The sequence below is a fragment of the Coturnix japonica genome, chromosome 31, assembly GCF_054131305.1.
Source record: "Coturnix japonica strain WE chromosome 31, WE-NBRP24, whole genome shotgun sequence".
Classification (NCBI taxonomy): Eukaryota; Metazoa; Chordata; class Aves; order Galliformes; family Phasianidae; genus Coturnix; species Coturnix japonica.
In genome coordinates, this window is record NC_140693.1 from 4178800 (window position 1) to 4198642 (window position 19843).

Here is a 19843-nt window from a genome sequence, read left to right on the forward strand (position 1 = left end):
CTCGCCGTGCTGTAACATCGCTGTCATTTTCTGAGAAAACCAGACCAAGGTTTCAAAATGTCAGAGCTGCACACTGCTAGGAGTCCTGGAGACAGGTAACAACCTCTAAAACCCTGACGCCTACAGAATTTATTGACCCCGGAGACAACGTAACCTCTCATTTCCGCGCCGGGCTCATCTCCTCCACCCAGCCGCGTGTCGGGGCCGGGGCCGGGCCGGCAGGAGACGGTTCCGCTCCGCGCAGCTCCGCGTTCGGCTTCCAACGCCGCCTCGAATCCGTGCGTGGCTCCTCCTGGCGCCGCAGCCGTTTCTGCCGGTTCCCTCAGCGGAAAAGCCGCTCGAAAGCCGAAAACGCTCCTGAGCGGTGGCAGCAGCATTCCTCTCCTTTCCTCTCCTCTCCTCTCCTTTCCTCTCCTCTCCTCTCCGCTCCGCTCCTCACGCACCCGCCTCCCCACGGGGCCCGGGGTCCCGCGTCCCTCCCGCATCCCGACCCGAGCGTTGGTCAGACTCGTGGCTCCGTGCTCCCTGTCGGCGCTGCCCCGCCCGGTGCGCGGCTGCCCGGCCCGCGACACGTCTGCGCGCGGTCGGGCGGCTGCGGCTCAGCCGTGCGTGCGGGGCGGGGAGCGCCCGCATCCCGTGCCCGCCCCGGCGCGGCGGCGCGGCGCGGGGGAGGCGGCGGCCGCCTCCGTGCTGCATCGCGCGGCGCCGCTGGCGGGGGCCGGGGCCGGGCGGCAGCGCTGGGTGCGGAGGATGGGCGCAGCGAAGGGCCGGGCCGAGCACCCCGCCCTGCCCCACCGCACCGCGCGGCGCCGCGGCTGCTCCGCCTGAGCGCGGAGCCGCATGGCCCTGCCGCCCGCCGCGCCGTAGGTGCCCCCGGGGAGGCTCCGCGGCCCCCCCCCTCCAAGCTCCGTCGTTCCGCAGCGAAGCGCGGACACGCAGCGCTCGGCGAGGATTCACCCGGCTCGGCTCCACCGCGAGGTCGGCGGGCGCGGAGCGGAGCGGCGCGGGCTGCCCGCGGCGGGGCGATGCGAGCGGGCTCGGAGGGCTGCGCCGCTGCGTGCCCCGCGCCCGCGCCGTCCCCCCGCCTCCCGCCCGCCCGGCGCGGTGTGTGCGTGTGTGCATGTGCGCTGCCGCTGCCCGCGCCGGAGCCGGAGCCGGAGCCGGAGCCGAGCCGCCGCGCTCCATGGGGCCGTCCGTGCGGGCTGCCCTTCCCTCCGCGGCCGCCGGCAGCCGCCACCGCGGAGCCGGTCTAGGATGCGGCTGCTGAGCCATGGCACAGGGCAGAGAGGCGGCCAGCCTGCCTGCTGCGAGAGTCTGAAGCCCCGCCGGAGCCCGGCCGCGGCCGCCGCTGCAGGGGAAGCGCTCCGGACGCCGTCTTTCCCCGAGAGGCACCAGGTAATCGCGGAGCTGGCGGCCGTCGCCCGGCTCCCGCCGCATTGCAGCCGCCGTTACTTATTCATGGGGGAAGGGGCGCGGGAGGGCGCCAGCGGCGGGGTCCCGCCCGGCTCCGTGCAGGGCTCGCCCCGCATCGCACCGGGACGGGACGGGACGGGGTGTCCGCCGGCGCCTGGGACTCCCCTCCCGGGGGGGCGGCGGCCGCGGGGCCGCGCGGGGCGAGGGTGGGGTGGGCGCCACGAGCCGGGCCGGGCCGGGCCGCGCTCCCATCGCTGCCCGCGGGACGGCGCCGGCGGCCGCCCGCGGCTGGGGGTGCTGCAGGGCCGCGGATACCGCGGCGGCCGCCGCCCCCTCCGCTCCTTGGCGCGGTGCTGCCGCCGCCTGGGGAGCGCCGGCACCGCCGGGCCGGGCCGGGGCTGCGCGGTGCCGCCCGAGCCCTGCGCTGCCGGGGTCGCGGCCGTGCCCGCGGTCCTGCCGGGCGCTCGCTCGGGGGCACGGCTCGGCTCCTCCGGCTGCGGGGGGTTCCTGAGCTCCTCCGCAGGGAACGCACCGGGTGTGCGGAGATGCGGCTCCCGGCTCCCTCCTGCCGCCTGCCCTCACCGCGGGAGGCTCCCGTCAGCCGCGCCGTCCCGCTGCCCTCGCCCGGCACACGCCTCTCATTGCACCTCTGTCCTGGGAGGCTGTCGCTTGTCCCCGGGATCCCAGGATTTGTGTTAAGTGCCGTCCCTTCCCCTCCCCTCCTTTTTGTGTGTAGTGAGCGCTCCTCGTCTGCGGGAAAGCAAATGTAGGACACAATCAACCTTTTTTTATTTTTTTTTTTCTGATGGAAGGTTCCCGTTAGGGGAGACAGCGCGGCAGTTGTTGAGGAGCCAGCCGAAACCTTGCAGCCATGTTGATGTCAGGAACAAACAAACCTCCCTGCAGGGATCGGCTGCAGCTGAGGAGGGGGCCACGGAGGGCGGCTACACGGAGGGGCAGTTCAGTGCTGCCACACCTGGGGAGCACGGGCAGAGGTGGGTGAGGAGCTGTCACAGCCCTTCGTGGTGTTGCTGCTTGCCAGGTGCTGGCTTGGCATCAGCATGGCATCTGCAGATCACGGCCACTGCCCTCTGTCATTTTCTTCTGTGATACAGGGCAGCAGTATTTCCTCTCCTGTGCTGTTGTCTTCTCTCTCTAGCCTGGTCTGTCATGTCTCCAGGGCAGGCAATTTTCATTGCATTGAGCAACTGGAACAGGAGGGTGTGTTGGCCTTAGCTGCTGGTGTGAACATCATCTGACCAGCCCCCAAACCAAGGAGGGGAAAGCTGGGAGCCTTTAGCTGGGGCTGTCCCTGCACGGTCTCTGACTGTCTCCTACAGAGCTTGACAGCCCAGGATACCTATGCCTTTCTCGTCATGTTGCTGGTTACTGATCTTTCCCATTCACGTTTACATGTCCCCAGAGTAAGGTGGTGTCTGCTCATTCCTTCTGAGAATCCTTGTCTGAATGCTGCATGTCCAGCCCTTTTCAAGTGAAGGTCGACAGACAACAAAGCAGTGGGATGGATGGATCCTCCCTGGGTTGTTGGAGCCTTTTGGTGATAACTGTGTGTCAAAGGGTTTCTACTTCCTTGGGAGGGCTGGGCTGGTTCTGGCAGCACCCATCCTACCTGCAGCCATCGGCAGGAGCAGAGTGCCCAGGGCTGTTGGGGCAGTGTGTGCCTCGTGGTGTGGTGGGGCCTCTGCCTGGTTCCATTAGCTTGGAGTCATCCCCTGGAGCCGTGGGCTGTGTGTGGGTCTCCCCTTGGTGTCAGCCCACTGCTGTGTTTTACTGCTGGAATCTGTCCTGGTGGGGTGGAGCCGCTGTGCTCCAAAACGTGGAGCAGCGATTCCTCTCTGTTGGTCTGAGAGTCAGGTTCAATTCTGCAGGAAGAACCATACCAGAAACTGAATGCTCTCAGTGCCCAAACACCTTTCTGATCTACATTTCTAAATATAAGCTGTTCTCAAGGGATTATGCATTTGTTTAAATGCATTTTAATGCATTAAGGCTGTATCAAAATGCACACCCAAGCTTGCCAGCTAGGCCTCCAGTCACAAAGCTTACTAAGAAGCTTCCCATGGTATATTAGCTTGCATTTCTTCTTTCAGAAAAAGCAGTTACCAGTTTTCTCATGGCAATGCAGTCAGTGGAAATAAATCCTGGCTATTTGAAGAGTCTCGCATGAGTTAGAAGCTGAGCTGGTCTACCAGTTTTGTGGCTTACTAAAACCTACACAAGTCCAGGAATGGACTCCTTGCACTCATCAATCTCATCTTTGGTTTATGCTCAAGGAGGTGCAGTGTTATTCAGATGGTTTCTTGGGTGCTGTCTTTGAATTTGTTGTACAAATCTTTTGCCTGAAGAGATTTGTATTTGGCTGCATCATTATGAACATTGGTAGATGTTGACCATGAGGTAGAGGAAGAAGGTAAGGTGTTGTCCAACCTAAGAATGGGACTGATGAGGTATGTGGGGCAAAACAGGTGGGAACCCAAAAACAAATGTGTCAGAACAGCACAGAAAGAGGGAAACGGAGCTTCCCCAGGCCAATCTGTAACTGAGCTCCCCACGCAGCTGCCTTGGTGTACATTTTTTTCCAAAAATTTCAGAAGATGGGGATGGTGTTCCCGCTGGTGTGGTCTGGGCAAGCAAAGGTGCCTGCAAGCAGTGGGGAGATGGAGCGTCCGAAGGTACCTGGAGAGCTTGTCGGTCTGTTGGGGCGCATGGGGATATGTTAAATGCTGAAAGGATAATGGCTTTCCATTGTTGATCAATATTTCCTATGCTTTCAGATGTGGTAACGGGTTTAGTTTATTAGAACAATCTTTGAATATTCTCTAAGCAAGCAACCCATCCAGAAAATCATGCTAATAGCTTTGTTATTAACAGGCCTGGCAGAATTTGAGCCAAGTAGAAAAGGCTTGTCTAAGTGCTGTTGCAGTGTTTGGGGCCAGGCAAATTCCATGCATTAGGAAAGATTTGTACTCCTTTGACCAGACATCACCGACTGTTGTCTATTTATATGCATCTAAATATATCCTCTGCAGACTTCAGACTCTTAGATAGTAGTAAAATTACTTTTCGATATTATGCTATTAAAATGTGCTTGCTGACACTACTTGATGAGTTTTATGCTAAGAGATGTGTGTGTATGTTTAAAATAAAAATTGTTCTTCAAGTTGTTACCTGAAATGCTTTGGAAGTGAAAGCGTGTTATGGTGCAGATGGAGAGCAAAAAGAAATACGGTTGAATTGAAGCAGTACTGGAGACATACTCAAGCCTCTAAGGCCAAATCCAAACAACTACAGGCTTTTGTTGCTTAAAAGTGAGCCATTCCCTCCATAAATATATATAAAATAATTGTTTACTTTGTGATACAATGGGAAGATTTGCTTCTGATTAGTCAGATATACCTTCTGACTACATGGTTCCTGCATGCTGAATACTGTGAAGTTTGAGACATCATTTTGGAAACAAATCCTGGAAGAAGCACCTTCTTGTCTGTTGTAGGTGTGCATGAGGCCCAGGCAGCCAGCCAATGTTCTTCAGTGGTGCTCCTGCTGGGGCCACCCCTCATCCACAACAGCGCTAATGTGGGTACCCACCTGTGCTTGGCAGCAGGGGAGCTGACAGAGAGGAGCATGAGGTTCTCCTGACCAGGTTAACTGATCTGTCAGCTCCTGAGCTCTGGGTGAGTGGGAGCTGTGCTGTATGCTGCCCCAAAGGGACACACCAGGAATTAATTGCAGGTGGAGGGGCTGATCTCACTGCATGCTGTGGTGCAATAGTAATTGCTGTCCAGGTAGTGTTTTGGAACTGGCAGTACAGATCCAGGGGTAAAAGATGATACTCTAGTTCCAAGCTTTCATAAATGTTCCCAGTTAACCCTGCTGCAAAAGTGGTTGCGTTGGTGATTCTGTGTCTGACTGGCCTTCAGACTATGATGGAATGGTAATAATAGTAATTTTCTGTGGCATCTCTTGCTTATGGTTCTTGAAGTAAGAAAACCTGTAGAGGAATTGAGAGCAATTGGTATCTGTAGGATGTTGAGACGGGCCACAGAGAAGTTAAATGTATGGTTCTCAGAAAAGGTCTCAAGTCTGGTATTTGGTCCCCTGATGCTCAGGGACAGGTACTGTGCCATCTTCAGCTCCTTGAATCATAGGATGGTATGGGTTGGAAAAGCTCTTAGTCATCATCTAGTTCTAATGCTTACATCTTTCTCTAGATCAGGTTACCCAAAGCCCCATCCAGCCTGGCCTTGAACAACTCCAGGGATGGGGCATCCATAGCTTCTCTGAACACCCTGTGCAGTGCCCTTACTACAATCATAGGTGGACAATCTGAGATCCAGACTGTTAGTCAGAGGAGTCCATTGCCCTGCCATGAACTGGGGTCATGGATTTCAGTGACAGCTGTCCTAGCTGCCAAATAGTCCTGTCATTTAGAAGGGTGTAGTGAAGTCTGTGATGCCTAAAGGGAGTAAGACCTAGGGGAAGGTCTGTGTCTGAGTGCACATTGACGTAGTGCCTGGTGCAGAGGAGGGTGGCAGCGCTGGCCACAGGGCTCCATTCCCCCGTGCCTGCCTTGCTGGCTGCCTGCTGCCTGTGGCTTGGGGCTGGAGCTGTTCTGCTGGCCTAAGCCAGTGTAGCAGTTCTCATGTTCTTGTGGGTTAAATCACTCTACAGATAATGTTTGTCCTGAGCAGGCTGAATAATGCAAAAGGTGATTTGTCAAATGGCTAATTCAGTGGCTAATGGGAAACCTCAGTAAAGGCCTCTTTAATTGCATAGCATGGGACTGGCAAACTGAGTGCTTGTATCTGGTTCCCAGTGCTGCAAAACCGTGTCTCATGCTTTATTTTTGAGGTTGCTCTTCCTGCTGAGTTTCTCAACAAGAACTCCTATAAGATCATTTCCATGAGAACACACGATTAGCTGACTTGAAAGTTGAATGCCTGTTTTTTCCCTTGAAGTTTTTTGTTGTTGTTGTTCAAGTTTCTCTGTCAATGTCATGTTGGATTGTTGTTTTTGTTTTGGTTTGGTTTGGTTTATTACAGAGATGAATAAAGCTGTTTTCATTGCCAAAGCATTGTTACGTTGCCAGGTATCTGGTATTCCAGTTTATAATTCCTCATTGTCACGGAGTTCTCTCTAGAGCTCACTCCGGGACAGTGGGCACAACCCGGGGCAGCAGGAACAAAAGCCCCCCCCCCTTTTCTCTAGCGGCAATGCGGCGCGGCCCGGCCACGTGCGTTTAGGGAGACGGGGAAGGGAAGGGAGATTGCGATTAGGTCTAACAAAAAGTAAGGGAGAAAAAAAAGGTGATCTGAGAACGAATGGCAGTTTAATAACCCAATAATGCTAAACAGCAACAAGAGAGTTTCAACAAAGAGAATACCAAGTCCCAAATCTCACCGATGGAGCTGTGGAAGGCAGGAAGGTCTGACCACGTTGTCTCCTCGCAGGGAGCCGGTCCAGCAACGCCGTCCCCTTCCTCACTTCCCTTCCGGTGCCCCACCCCACATGCTCATTAAGGCAGTTCACAGAAAAAAAAACTTGTCCCCTTTACTCCCATTATTAGCATGGTGTTCTGATGTGGAATACCAACACCAACCAAATTGCAAAACCATAACATTCCACCCCTTATTACACATCATCACATCATGCCTAACTTTTATCAACATATAAACAGAACAGTAGTTAACATGCATTACATATGTACATACAGATATATATATATATATATACACACATGGAATCACAGGCTGCACTCCCCCAGCATCAGATTTCCCTGTGGCACACACTGAACATCCCCATCCTTCTGCATCACCCACCAGGTGCACCCAGGTCCCTGTGCAAAGACAGTTCCACGGAGGGGCCTCCCCTTTTCCAGAGGCTGGAAGGACCCAAACCGCTTTTCCCAGCATATTCTTTACATGCACCACAGGAACCTTGTCTCCCTCCACGGTACGCAGGGAGTTGGACTGTGTAGGGCTGTCTCAGTTGGCTGATCCTCGGGTGTTTACCAGCCAGGTGGCTTCTGCTAGACGTTTCTCCCAGTTCTTAAATGTTCCACCACCCATTGCTTTCAGCGTGGTTTTCAGCAAACCGTTGTGGTGCTCGATCTTACCAGCGGCTGGTGCATGATAGGGGATGTGATAGATCCACTCGATGCCATGTTCTTTGGCCCAAGTGCTCACCAGTGAATTTTTGAAATGAGTCCCATTGTCTGATTCGATCCTCTCTGGGGTGCCATGTCGCCACAGGATTTGTGTCTCTAGGCCTAATATGGTGTTTCTGGCAGTGGCATGGGGTACCGCATATGTCTCAAGCCACCCAGTGGTTACCTCCACCATGGTGAGTACATAATGCTTACCATTACGAGTCATTGGCAGGGTGATATAATCAATCTGCCATGCCTCCCCATATTTATACTTTTCCCATCGCCCTTCCCCCCAGAGAGGTCTCATCCTCTTGGCCTGTTTGATCATGGCACAGGTGTCACAATCATGGATGATCTGCGCAATAGCATCCATAGTTATGTCCACCCCTCGGTCTCTAGCCCACTTATGTGTTCCATCTCTGCCTTGATGGCCTGAGGTCTCATGGGCCCACCGAGCTAGGAATAACTCTCCCTTATTCTGCCAATCCAGGTCTATCTCAGCCACCTCAATTCTGGCAGCTCGATCTACCTGGTGGTTATTTTGTTGCTCCTCTGTTGCTCGACTCTTGGGCACGTGGGCATCTACGTGACGCACCTTTAGGACCATGTTCTTTATTCGGGCAGCAATGTTCTTCCATAGTTCAGCGGCCCAAATAGGTTTACCTTTCCGCTGCCAGTTGTTTTGTTCCCATTGCTGCAACCACCCCCATAAGGCATTGGCCACCATCCATGAGTCAGTATAGAGGTAAAGCACTGGCCATTTCTCCCACTCAGCAATGTCTAGGGCCAGCTGGACAGCCTTTACCTCCGCAAATTGACTCGATTCTCCTCTTCCTTCCGTGGCCTCTGCAACTTGTCGTGTGGGGCTCCACACTGCAGCCTTCCATCTGCGATGTTTCCCAACAATGCGGCACGATCCATCAGTGAACAGGGCGAACTTCTTTTCATTTTCCAGAAGTTCATTGTATGGGGGAGCCTCTTTGGCGCGTGACACCTCTTCTGCTGGTGGTGCTTCAAACTTTTTACCTTCGGGCCAGTCCATGATCACTTCTAGGATCCCTGGACGGCTGAGGTTCCCCATCCGGGCCCGCTGTGTGATTAGTGCAACCCACTTACTCCATGTGGCATCTGTGGCATGGTGAGTGGAGGGAACCTGCCCTTTAAACATCCAATTCAGCACTGGAAGTCGAGGTGCCAGGAGAAGCTGCGTTTCGGTGCCAATTACCTCAGAGGCAGCCCGGACCCCTTCATATGCGGCTAAGATCTCCTTCTCAGTTGGAGTGTAGCCCTCTTCCGACCCCCTGTATGCTCTACTCCAGAATCCTAGGGGTCGGCCTCGGGTCTCATCTGAGGTTCTCTGCCACAAGCTCCAAGTGGGACCTTTCTCCCCAGCAGCCGTGTAAAGGATGTTCTTCACATCCTGTCCCATCCGTACTGGCCCCAGGGCCACAGCACGGGCTATCTCTTGCTTGATTTGCTCAAAGGCCTGCTGCTGTTCAGGGCCCCACGCGAAGCTATTCTTCTTTCGGGTCACCTGATAGAGGGGGCTCACAATGAGGCTATAATTTGGGATGTGCATCCTCCAGAAGCCTACCACACCCAGGAAGGACTGTGTCTCTTTTTTGTCAGTGGGCGCAGACATTGCAGTAATTTTGTTGATCACGTCTATTGGGATGTGGCGACGCCCATCTTGCCATTTCACCCCAAGAAACTGGATTTCTTGGGCAGGGCCCTTCACTTTGTCTCGCTTAATAGCGAAACCAGCAGACAGGAGGATCTGGATTATCCGTTCTCCTTTTTTAAAAACCTCCGTCGCTGTATCACCCCACACAACGATATCATCTATATACTGCAGGTGCTCTGGAGCACCGCCCTGTTCCAATGTGGCTTGGATCAGCCCATGGCAGATGGTCGGGCTGTGTTTCCACCCCTGGGGCAAACGATTCCAAGTGTACTGAACACCCCTCCAAGTAAAAGCAAACTGTGGCCTACACTCTGTGGCCAAAGGGACAGAGAAGAATGCATTGGCAATATCAATGGTGGCATACCATTTTGCCTCTTTTGATTCCAGTTCATACTGGAGTTCCAACATGTCTGGCACTGCAGCACTCAATGGGGGTGTGACCTCATTAAGGCCACGATAGTCTACTGTCAGCCTCCATTCTCCACTGGCTTTGCGCACTGGCCAAAATAGCCATGGGGCTATTGAAGGGTGAATGGGTCTTACTAATTACTCCCTGACTTTCTAGTTGTTGAATGAGCTTATGGATAGGGAGCAAGGAATCCCTATTAGTACGGTACTGTCGTCTGTGTACTGTTCTCGTGGCAATTGGTACCCGTTGTTCTTCCACCCGTAGTAACCCCACAGCAGACGGGTCCCCTGATAGGCCAGGCAAATCAGACAGCTGCTTAATATTGTCTGTTTCTATAGCAGCTATTCCAAAAGCCCATCTGTATCCTTTGGGGTCCTTGAAATGTCCCCTTCTTAGGTAATCTATTCCAAGTATGCAAGGAGCCCCCTGGCCAGTCACTATACGATGTTTCTGCCAGTCTCTACCAGTGAGGCTTATCTCGGCCTCCAATACAGACAGTTCCTGCGAACCCCCAGTCACCCCATGTATATGTATCCGTTCTGTCCCTTCGAAACCTGAGGGTATCAGAGTGCACTGTGCACCGGTATCCACTAGTGCTTTATATTTTTGTGGTTCTGATGTGCCAGGCCACCGAATCCACACAGTCCAATACACTCTATTATCCCTTTCCCCCCCCTGGCTGAGGGCAGGGCCCCTCTATTGGTTGTCTACAGCGGTAGAGGCAACCTCAGTAGTGGCTGACCTCTTTTGTAATTTTCTTACCCGAGCTCGCAGTACAAAATTGGGTTCGTCATGCCACTTCTTCATATCCTCTCCATGGTCACGCAGGTAGTTCCACATGGCACCACGTGACATAGGCTCACTGCGGTCCTTCACTCGGACAGGTGTGCATTTGCGTCTGACAGCTGAGACTGCCACAGGTTCACTGTGGTTCCTTGCCGCAGACCAGCTCTTCTGCATGTTGTCCTGTCTTTTCTCCATTCGGTCCATTCTATCCACCATTTTACAGATGGCTGCGATGGTGGTACGGTGTGGCAGTAGTGAGTATTCGATATTTTGCAGTGAAAGGATGAGCTCAAAAATTTCAGGTCTCCTATCCAGCTCATCATACCTGTTAGAGTTCGTTAATAGTATACTGGAATACTTCACTGGTGCTGACCGTATGAGTTTCTTGCATATTTCCGGAGTACCGCTCACCTTTTCTGGGTCATGGTAATCCTCTGGGTCCCCAGGGACAAACGTGGGATCGAACAGCATTTCTGCCACAGCCATTTCTCTCAGGTACTGGATACCTTCCTCAGCTGTACTCCATTTTTCCAGTACAGGCTCCAAATCACTTTTGAGAAGACAGGTTGCCTTTACAGCTGATAGAATCCTCTCCCAGAGATTGGCGACTCCATCGAGACATCTGCTGATCCCTCTATCAATAGATGAGTCTCGAGCAATGTTTCCTAATTGACGAGCCTCATCGCAGCTTAGAGACATGCAGGAGGCCCCATTGTCCCAACACCGGAGCAGCCAAGTGACAAGGCGTTCACCTGGGAGTCGGGCAAACTCCTTTCTCGCACTTTGGATTTCAGTAATTTTCAGAGGTTTACGAGTAGAGGAAGCAGTGACTTTTCCCTCATCATCACTATCTTCTCCGCGTCTGTTAGTCTTCTGGGTTGCCTTTCTCAGTGGTTTTGGGGAGGGTCCCTCACCAGGATCTTCCTCTACTTCCTCCATCCGTTCCAGACGTGAGGGCACACGCTCCCATCTCTGGCCTTCATCGTCACTATCTTCTCCATGTCTGTTAGTCTTCTGAGTTGCCTTCCTTGGTGGTTTTGGGGAGGGTCCCTTGCCCGGATCTTCCTCTACTTCCTCCATCCGTTCCAGACGTGAGGACACACGTCCCAACTCTGGCCTTCCACTGGGGCGACTGACACTGATGCTGGTGCTTCCTGTGGTCGGCTGGGATTAACTTGTTGCCTTCCCCTTAGGACTTGGATCTCATTCTCGAGACTCTCTATCTTTTTCATAAGCCATTCGTTCTGAGATCCCCCTGATCTCCCACACTCACTCAGGGGTTCTATTAATTTCCCAAGGTCCCTCTGGTGTTCAGGGGTGAGATTACCTGATACTGGGGGTCCCGATGCTTCTGGCCCTTTTCCTGAGTCTCTCTGCACTATTCTTTGCAAGTCTCTCTGCAATTTATAGTAAACTACTACAATTAGAGAGACTAACAACACAGTATTCCAATTGACACCCCAGTCATACTTAAGGAATTCAGAGCATTCGTGAGCCAGTTCAAGCACGGTGCCTGTGATGTTCGTTAGTCTGGAAGGGAGCCAGGCAGATATCTCTATCCCTGCCAGCCATCGGCTTAATAAATCTACCCCTACCCCCAACATCAGGAAGTCCTTAAGCCAGGACCACAGGAACCTAGGGACTATCAGTCCTACATACAGGGCTGCTGAAAAAGACCACCTAATTACTGCCCAAAACATTGCCCTGTGCTCTGCCCGCATTCTCCACCAAAAATGTCACGGAGTTCTCTCTAGAGCTCACTCCGGGACAGTGGGCACAAACCCGGGGCAGCAGGAACAAAAAGCCCCCCCCCCCTTTTCTCTAGCGGCAATGCGGGGCGGCCACGTGCGTTTAGGGAGACGGGGAAGGGAAGGGAGATTGCGATTAGGTCTAACCAAAAATGAGGGAGGAAAAAGGTGATCTGAGAACGAATGGCAGTTTAATAACCTAATAACACTAAACAACAACAAGAGAGTATCAACAAAGAGAATACCAAGTCCCAAATCTCACCGATGGAGCTGTGGAAGGCAGGAAGCTCTGACCACGTTGTCTCCTCGCAGGGAGCCGGTCCAGCAACCCCGTCCCCTTCCTCACTTCCCTTCCGGTGCCCCTCCCCATATGCTCATTAAGGCAGTTCACAGGAAAAAAACTTGTCCCCTTTACTCCCATTATTAGCATGGTGTTCTGATGTGGAATACCAACACCAACCAAATTGCAAAACCATAACAAGTGCCTTTGCAGTGCTGCCCATCCCAAGCACAGCCCGAGTGTCCCAGCAGCAGCACCACCATGCAGGAGCAGGGCAGCATCAGTGAGGTGAAGCTGAGCATCTTAGATGGGGACTTAGAGTCAGGCTGCCAGTCCCAGGCACCAGGCAGCAGCACCAGCTCTGAGCCACTCTCATCTTGACAAGAGGGGTCCCATCTTCACCCCTGACCTCTCAAGCCCTCCTGTCTTTTATTGAATAAAGTCACTCATGCTCAATTATCGCCTTGACTGCATTCCGAGTCTTCATTCACAGTGATTGCGATGAATGCAACAAACAGCAAGGCAGCTCAGCTTGCAACACTCTGGCTGTGGGGTTCGTGCAGGCAGAGCTCTGGGTTCCCATTTTGCCTGGCTTTGGGATGTCTGCAGCAAGATCTCTACCATTTTGTATGGCAGCAAATAATCTCTAGCATCCAGGTTGCTGCTCATGATAATCCCAGTCTTCCTGGCTGTCACTTTGTGATACTTTTCAAAGCCTTCTGATACTCTTTGATGCCTTGGCTGCTCCCTAACACCTCTGTCCTCCTGCCATGTTGACTCACGTCTCCCACTTTTAAGCTGGCTTTGCAGATCATCTCCAGCCCTGTCATCATCACGCTGCAGCAGGAGGTGCTCACCTGGCCCAATGTCTGGCAGTACTGCTTGTTCTGCAGATGAGCAGCTGCCTCCTCATCTCTTCAGCTACAGTAGTTTTTCTCAGGGCAGTTAGATGCAGTCATGCTCCTCTGGATTTGGTGTGTTAAATCCATGCTGCATGGCAGCAGTCAGTGCAATACAAAGGTGTTCTGTGTGCCACAGCATTTCTCCAGGGGCTGCCAAAGGTAGAAGCACAACACAGCACCATCCTTCTGACAGTAATGTCTGTGAGTGTTAGACATGTGAGCACTGCATCATCCCCAGCGTGTCAGTGCTTTTCCACACCAACCTGACTCTCACACTCTGCACTGAATGTAACTCTGCTCTTGTGGAGACAAATGCTTTCTGTCACATCCTCCATCCCTGCAACCATTTGCCGGTAGGCAGCTCTTGCAGAAGAATCAAGCAGCAGAACCTTTTGCTCACCCTACAGCATGCAAATGCTATGAAAGCAGAAATAACCTGGCGTGCTCTGGGTCTGCAAGGCTGCACAGATGGGAGAGGTAGATTGTGTTTTTGCAGTGGAAGTTTCCAGTATTTTCAGTACATAGTGTAGGCCCTAACTGAATGTATAACCCTCTTGTAAAACAGCTGTATAAGTAGTTTTTCCACCAAGAAAGTTGCTGAACAGAATTAAGTTCAGACTGGGGACATTCTGACATGGGGAGAATTGAGACAAGCACAAGATAAATACAGGGTGGGTAGAGCCCAGCACAGGACAGAATGAATGTACTGACTTTTGGAAACATTGCCCTTCTCTGTCCGCAGAAAAGTACAAGGCAGACCTAAAAACAAGAGGTTGGTAATTGACCTTCTATGGAAATGAATCCTAGCCACAGTCTCGAGGAGTCTGTGAGCCTGAGATGCTCAACCAATGAGAGCCATGAGAGCATCACCTGCATTGGGTTTAGGGCACAGAACAGAATTGATTTCACTGACTGGTGTGCAGTTTCTCCCTTGCCAACAGGGGATGTGCGCGCAGTATTGCAATAATGAATAAGCACTGCTGCTATCGCTGCCATCTTTGCCTAACTAGAAATCTTTGACTTTGAGAGTTTCTCACACAAGCGGAGAGGGTAAGAAAGTAAAGAGGCACAGAAAACTAAGGGAAACTGCTCTTCTTTATCTTATCTATAAAAATTGATACGATGCTGTTGTGCATTTTTTTTAATTTTATTTTTAATTTTTTGCTAATGTCAGTTAGATTGTTTTAAAATATCCACACACCAAAATCTGACTACCAAGCAAATGTAATGAAAATGAAATGAAGGTGAGTTAGTGGAAAGCACAAGGCCATATTATATTAGGCTCCAGCAAATTTACAGGCAGTCACTGCACAAAGAGGTAGATCTGAGTTGCACATTATATGATTCCCACAAAGATTAAGGAAATCTGAAGCTTTCAATATATTTTTTTAATTCTTTTTTCATTTCATTTTTAAACACCTGACCCAGACCCCAACCCTCACAGGAGCTGTAAAGATAACAGCATTAACCAGCAATGTAACTCTAATCCTAACCCTTACCCTGATTCTAAAATCGTCCCTAACTCCAAATGCAACAACAAAAATGATGCTAGAAGTTTGTAGCAAAAGGAACCTTAACCCTGATCATAATCCAAAAAAAAAAATCATTATGGTAACAATAATCTTTACCTTAAGAGTAATATTAATCAGAGCCCAGATGATGCCTGCATCCAATCAGAAGCATGCTTTGCATTATTTAAGAGTTGTATTTTTTCCAATGAACTCTCTCTATTATCACGTTTATAAAGTAACAGAGTCTGTTCTTTTTCTCCTGACACTGTGCCTTACTCCTGACATCCCCTGGAAATGACCCAGATAGGGCACCATCAAAGTAATGCTAATAGTAATGTCAATCCTAAGGGTATCTCTAGCCTCAGTGTTAATGGGACGCTAACAACAATCCCAACAGCCTTAAACATTCTGGTGGTGTGAAAGAGGTGCTGCCTTGCACATGCTGGGCAGTCCCATTGCCTGTTAAATGCAGGCGGCAGCGTAGAAACATGATGCCCGTGGTCAGAATGCCCTGTGGCAGATCCTGGCACCGGAGAACTGACCGGAGAACCATGAGAGAACTGACAACAAATCACGAGACATCAGAACCGACCCAGTGGTTATTTACAAGCCTTGGGAGACCCAGACAGGATCTCAGAGTGGTGAATGTAGGTACAGAAGTTGTTACTACTCTGTTTTCTTCTAAAAGAAGTGTTTTTTTTTCATCGCAGAAGTTGGGGGGGGGGGGGGGCGGGAAAGGGATATCAATTTAATTACTCATTAATTTATTGACAGACATTCACGTTTGCTACGTTTGGAGAAGTTTTTATTTGTTTGCTGTGGTTTGATTTTTTTTTTTATTTTTTTTTTCCCCCTTCCCTCCTCTTCCATCTTTGTGTTCTTCCCCTATAATCAAAAGAACGGATCCCCAGGGTTTGTCCCGCAGACGTTCTTTCCGTGGTCTCTGCTGCCACCTGCTGGCCAATAAGCGGAACTGCCACTGTTGGGCGTTTGGTGCCGCAGGAAGCACAACGCAGATCTGAGTTCTGACCGGTCTACGCAGCAAATCCGCCAATCTTTATTGCGATAAGCCCTCCAGACAAGAGCATAAAGTCTTTGCCTGAGGGCAGGGTTAGTAGTAATGGATGTCAGTTTTGAAATTTCCAGTCCATTCACCATAGCACTTTCTGCCTCCATGTCCCATAACCAGAGCAGCTATGCTGGCATGCTCTCTTGGTTTCTGTCTAAACCACTGTACTATATCCATCAGTTCAGCTGCTGTATTATGGGCAGCAGGGTTTGGGGGGTGGACACTGGTCAGGGCACTCCCACCAGCCTATCCTGCATTTTTTTTTTTTTTTTTTTTTCATTTTTGGGTTACAATCAGTCAGATCTCAAATAGATCTAGTCCAAATGGAACCTCAAAATCTGACCTTTTAGTGCCTTCATTTACAGAGTCCATTTTATACAGATTCCCTTGTACAGGGTCCCCATGGTCTTCCAGAGAGATGTTCCTGATCTTCCATAGGAGAATGATTGAATTAGGTTTTTTCCCATCAAAACTGCCACCTGTCTTTCCAATTTTTCAACACTATCATTCAATAGCTGATTTGCATCAGCCTGAGCCTCTTCAGTTATGTTCAGACAGTTCAAGGCCATTAAAAGTGGCCATGCCACCATGAACACAGCTAACTGTCATTCTCAAGTTGTAAGTATGTCTTTGCTAAGACCATGGAAATACTCAGTCAGGTGGGCCAGGGACTCATGGATCCTCCCTCCGTCCCACACAGGGCCCCATTTTTCAGTGACAGAAGCAGTGCTGCATTTTGAGGATCCTAGGAATCCCAGGACATGCCCTGACAAAAGGTCATTCAAAGGGGTAGTCTTTCCCCATCCAAACAACTCCATGATATTCACAGAATCACAGAATTGTAGGGGTTGGAAGGGACCTCCAGAGACCACTGAGTCCAGTCCCCCTGCCAAAGCAGGTTCCCTACACCACGTTGCACAGCTCAGCATCCAGGCAGGTCTTGAATATCTCCAGAGGAGGAGATTCCACAACCACCCTAGGCAGCCTGTTCCAGTGCTCTGTCACTCTCACCATAAAGAAGTTATTGCACACATTAGTGCAGAATTTCCTATGTTCCAGTTTCTGTCTGTTTCCCCTTGTCACTCCTCCACACACTGCTGAAAAGAGTCTGGCCTCACCTCTTTGCCCCCCACACCTCAAATATTTATAGACCTGGATCAGGTCCCCTCTCAGCCTTCTTTTCTCAAGGCTAAACAGACCCAGTTCCCTCAGTCTCTCCTCATAGGGGAGATGCTCCAGGCCCTTCACCATCTTTGTGGTCCTCCACTGGACTCTTTCCAAGAGATCCCTGTCTTTTTTGTACTGGGGAGCCCAGAACTGGACACAATATTCCAGATGAGGCCTCACCAGGGCAGAGTAGAGGGGGAGGATCACCTCCTTCGACCTGCTGGACACGCTCTTTTTAATGCACCCCAGGATGCCATTGGCTTTTTTGGCTACAAGGGCACACTGCTGGCTCATGGTCAATCTGTCGTCCACCAGGACGCCCAGATCCCTCTCAGCAGAGCTCCTCTCCAGCAGCTCTTCCCCCAGCCTGTACTGGTGCATGCAATTATTTCTACCCAGGTGCAAGACTCTACACTTGCTTTTGTTAAACCTCATCCGGTGTCTTACTGCCCAGCTCTCCAGCCTGTCCAGGTCTCTCTGAATGGCAGCACAGCCTTCAGGTGTGTCAGCCAATCCTCCCAACTTCGTGTCATCAGCAAACTTGCTGAGGGTGGTCACTATCCCCTCATCAAGGTCGTTGATGAAGATGTTGAACAAGACCGGACCCAGCACAGACCCCTGGGGGACGCCGCTAGTTACAGCCCTGCAGCCAGACACTGCACCGCCAACGACAACACTCTGCACTCTGCCAGTCAGCCAGTTCTCGACCCACTTCACTGTCCAATCACCTATCCCATACTTCCTCAGCTTTGGTATAAGGATGTCATGGGAGACTGTATCAGTTATAGAGGTTATAGAGTTCAATTCCTGTAGTCAATTTGGCGGCCCAGGTGGGACCAGCTCTGTTCGCTGCAGGACCAGCTGAGAGGGAGACACTTTTGGCGCACCCTGAGATTTCTCTGAAGGACTCCCTTCCTCACCTGATCACTGCAGGGACAGACAAGGACCACCCATAGGTGGACCAGGTATGTGTATGGTAAGTGGAGCCCATATGTCTTGAGGAGACATCCTACACAGTTTACAGCCATACGTGCTGCTCCCAGGGAGGTGAGCTCATGGCTTTGGTTGCCAGCTGGGTAGGAAGACTCCTTGGGTGAGTTCCTATGAAAGGGAACTGTATGTCATATGAATGGAAACAAGAACAAATACTCTCTCCCAGGTAGTTGACAATAGGAGGGACCTAGGTTGGTCTCTCCTACGGGTATGGGATATAGTGGATAGCCTGTCAAATGGTAGCCTGGGTTCTCCAAGTTGTAATCACGGGGGTTATAGGTTGTATGTTCAATATTATCATCTGCTTTAAGTGTTTGGTACCGTGTGTCAAGCCGACTCTGGGAAAAACATTAACGTTTGCAACTGGTCGACCAGAGTATGAGTGTTATTAAGATTCCAGCTAGAAAACGTTGTCAGCATTGTGTAGTATGAATAAACCATGGTTTTTGATCTAAATGTCAGAGTGAGTGTGGTGTGAGTGAGACACAGAACAGCTGCAGGGTGAGTGCCGAGTCCCGATCCATGTTTCCTTCCTCCTGTGAGGGAAATGGCCAGACACGGACAAAGTGAAAGACTGTGTTGTCTGTCCACTCATATGTACTTTCTGCTTGTATGTAAGAAGACGGGAGTTTGTACTCTGTAGATTAGTAAGATTGTCCTGAGGAGAGGTGTACATTCCACCCGACCAATGAATGTCAACCCATTTATGTAATACTATGTACTGCTTGCGAGGAAGTGTGTGAGGGAGGTGGTTCAATCAGTGCTGGTTCTGTGGCACAGTGTTTATAACTGAAGAATACAGACTGTATTAAGGGAGTTTATGTGAACTGAAGAACCGTACTGTTTGACAAACAGTTTTGATGGTATAAGAAAGTGTAATTGTTAATGATATATGGAAGTGTACTTGAGGGAATGTGGAAGTGTATCTGAGCATACAAACAGAGGAAGCATTTACAGAAGAAAAAAGGTTAAAGTGAGTTTACCTGCACTGACATGAGAGCAACACCCTGAACCTCTGCCCTGTGAGCTGAGCAGAGCAGAGCAGAGACACAGTCCCCATGTATCAGGTAGTGTTATTCTGCTTACCAAATGAATGAGTTCACTACAGAAGAGGCAAATCTTCCCCTCTGCTCCATTTGTGGCATACTCTGGAGTTCAAGGCATTGCAAAGCTATGGCACATCTACTTTCTTTCAATGATGAAAACTTAGTGTGCTCTGGGCTCTCATTTCAATTGCATCTAAAGAAGTCTAGGGTCATGCCAGCTGACAGGAAGCTGGCAAATGTTGTCTCATTGTAAGGAAGAGCAAGAAAGATGACATGGGCAATTATGGACCTGTCAGTCCAGAGCCTGGTAAAATTATGGAGAAAATGATGGTGGGAGTTATGGAAAAACAGCTGAAGGACAATTCTGTCATTGGTTGCAGCCAACACAAGTTTGTGAGGCGAAGGTCCTGTTTAATTTAAGCTCATTCTGTGACACAGTTATCCGTTTAGTTGACCAAGGGAAGCCAGTTGATGTAATCCTTGAGGATTTCAGTGGAGATTTTGATACTGTTTCTCACAACAACCTTCTGGACAGACAGAAACACAATGTGGTGGGTGAGCAGTTGGCCAGTAGGTCAGTCCCAAAGGATTATAGTCAGTTTTTTCCATCAGGCTGGTAGATGGTCACTGTCGGGGTCCCCAGGGTTCCATTTTAGGGCCACTTTC

At 51.0% G+C, this 19843-nt stretch overlaps 1 protein-coding gene across 1 annotated transcript in view; it reads left to right on the top strand.

Annotated features, from left to right (window-relative positions):
- The first annotated feature begins 5886 nt into the window (after nucleotides 1–5886).
- Nucleotides 5887–19843, top strand: part of LOC146755661 (obscurin-like) — a 100055-nt gene continuing 86098 nt past the window's right edge. The window contains exon 1 of the mRNA XM_085525355.1: nucleotides 5887–5899. Coding sequence (XP_085381481.1) covers nucleotides 5887–5899 — 13 coding nt within the window. The remainder of the gene's footprint in view (nucleotides 5900–19843) is intronic.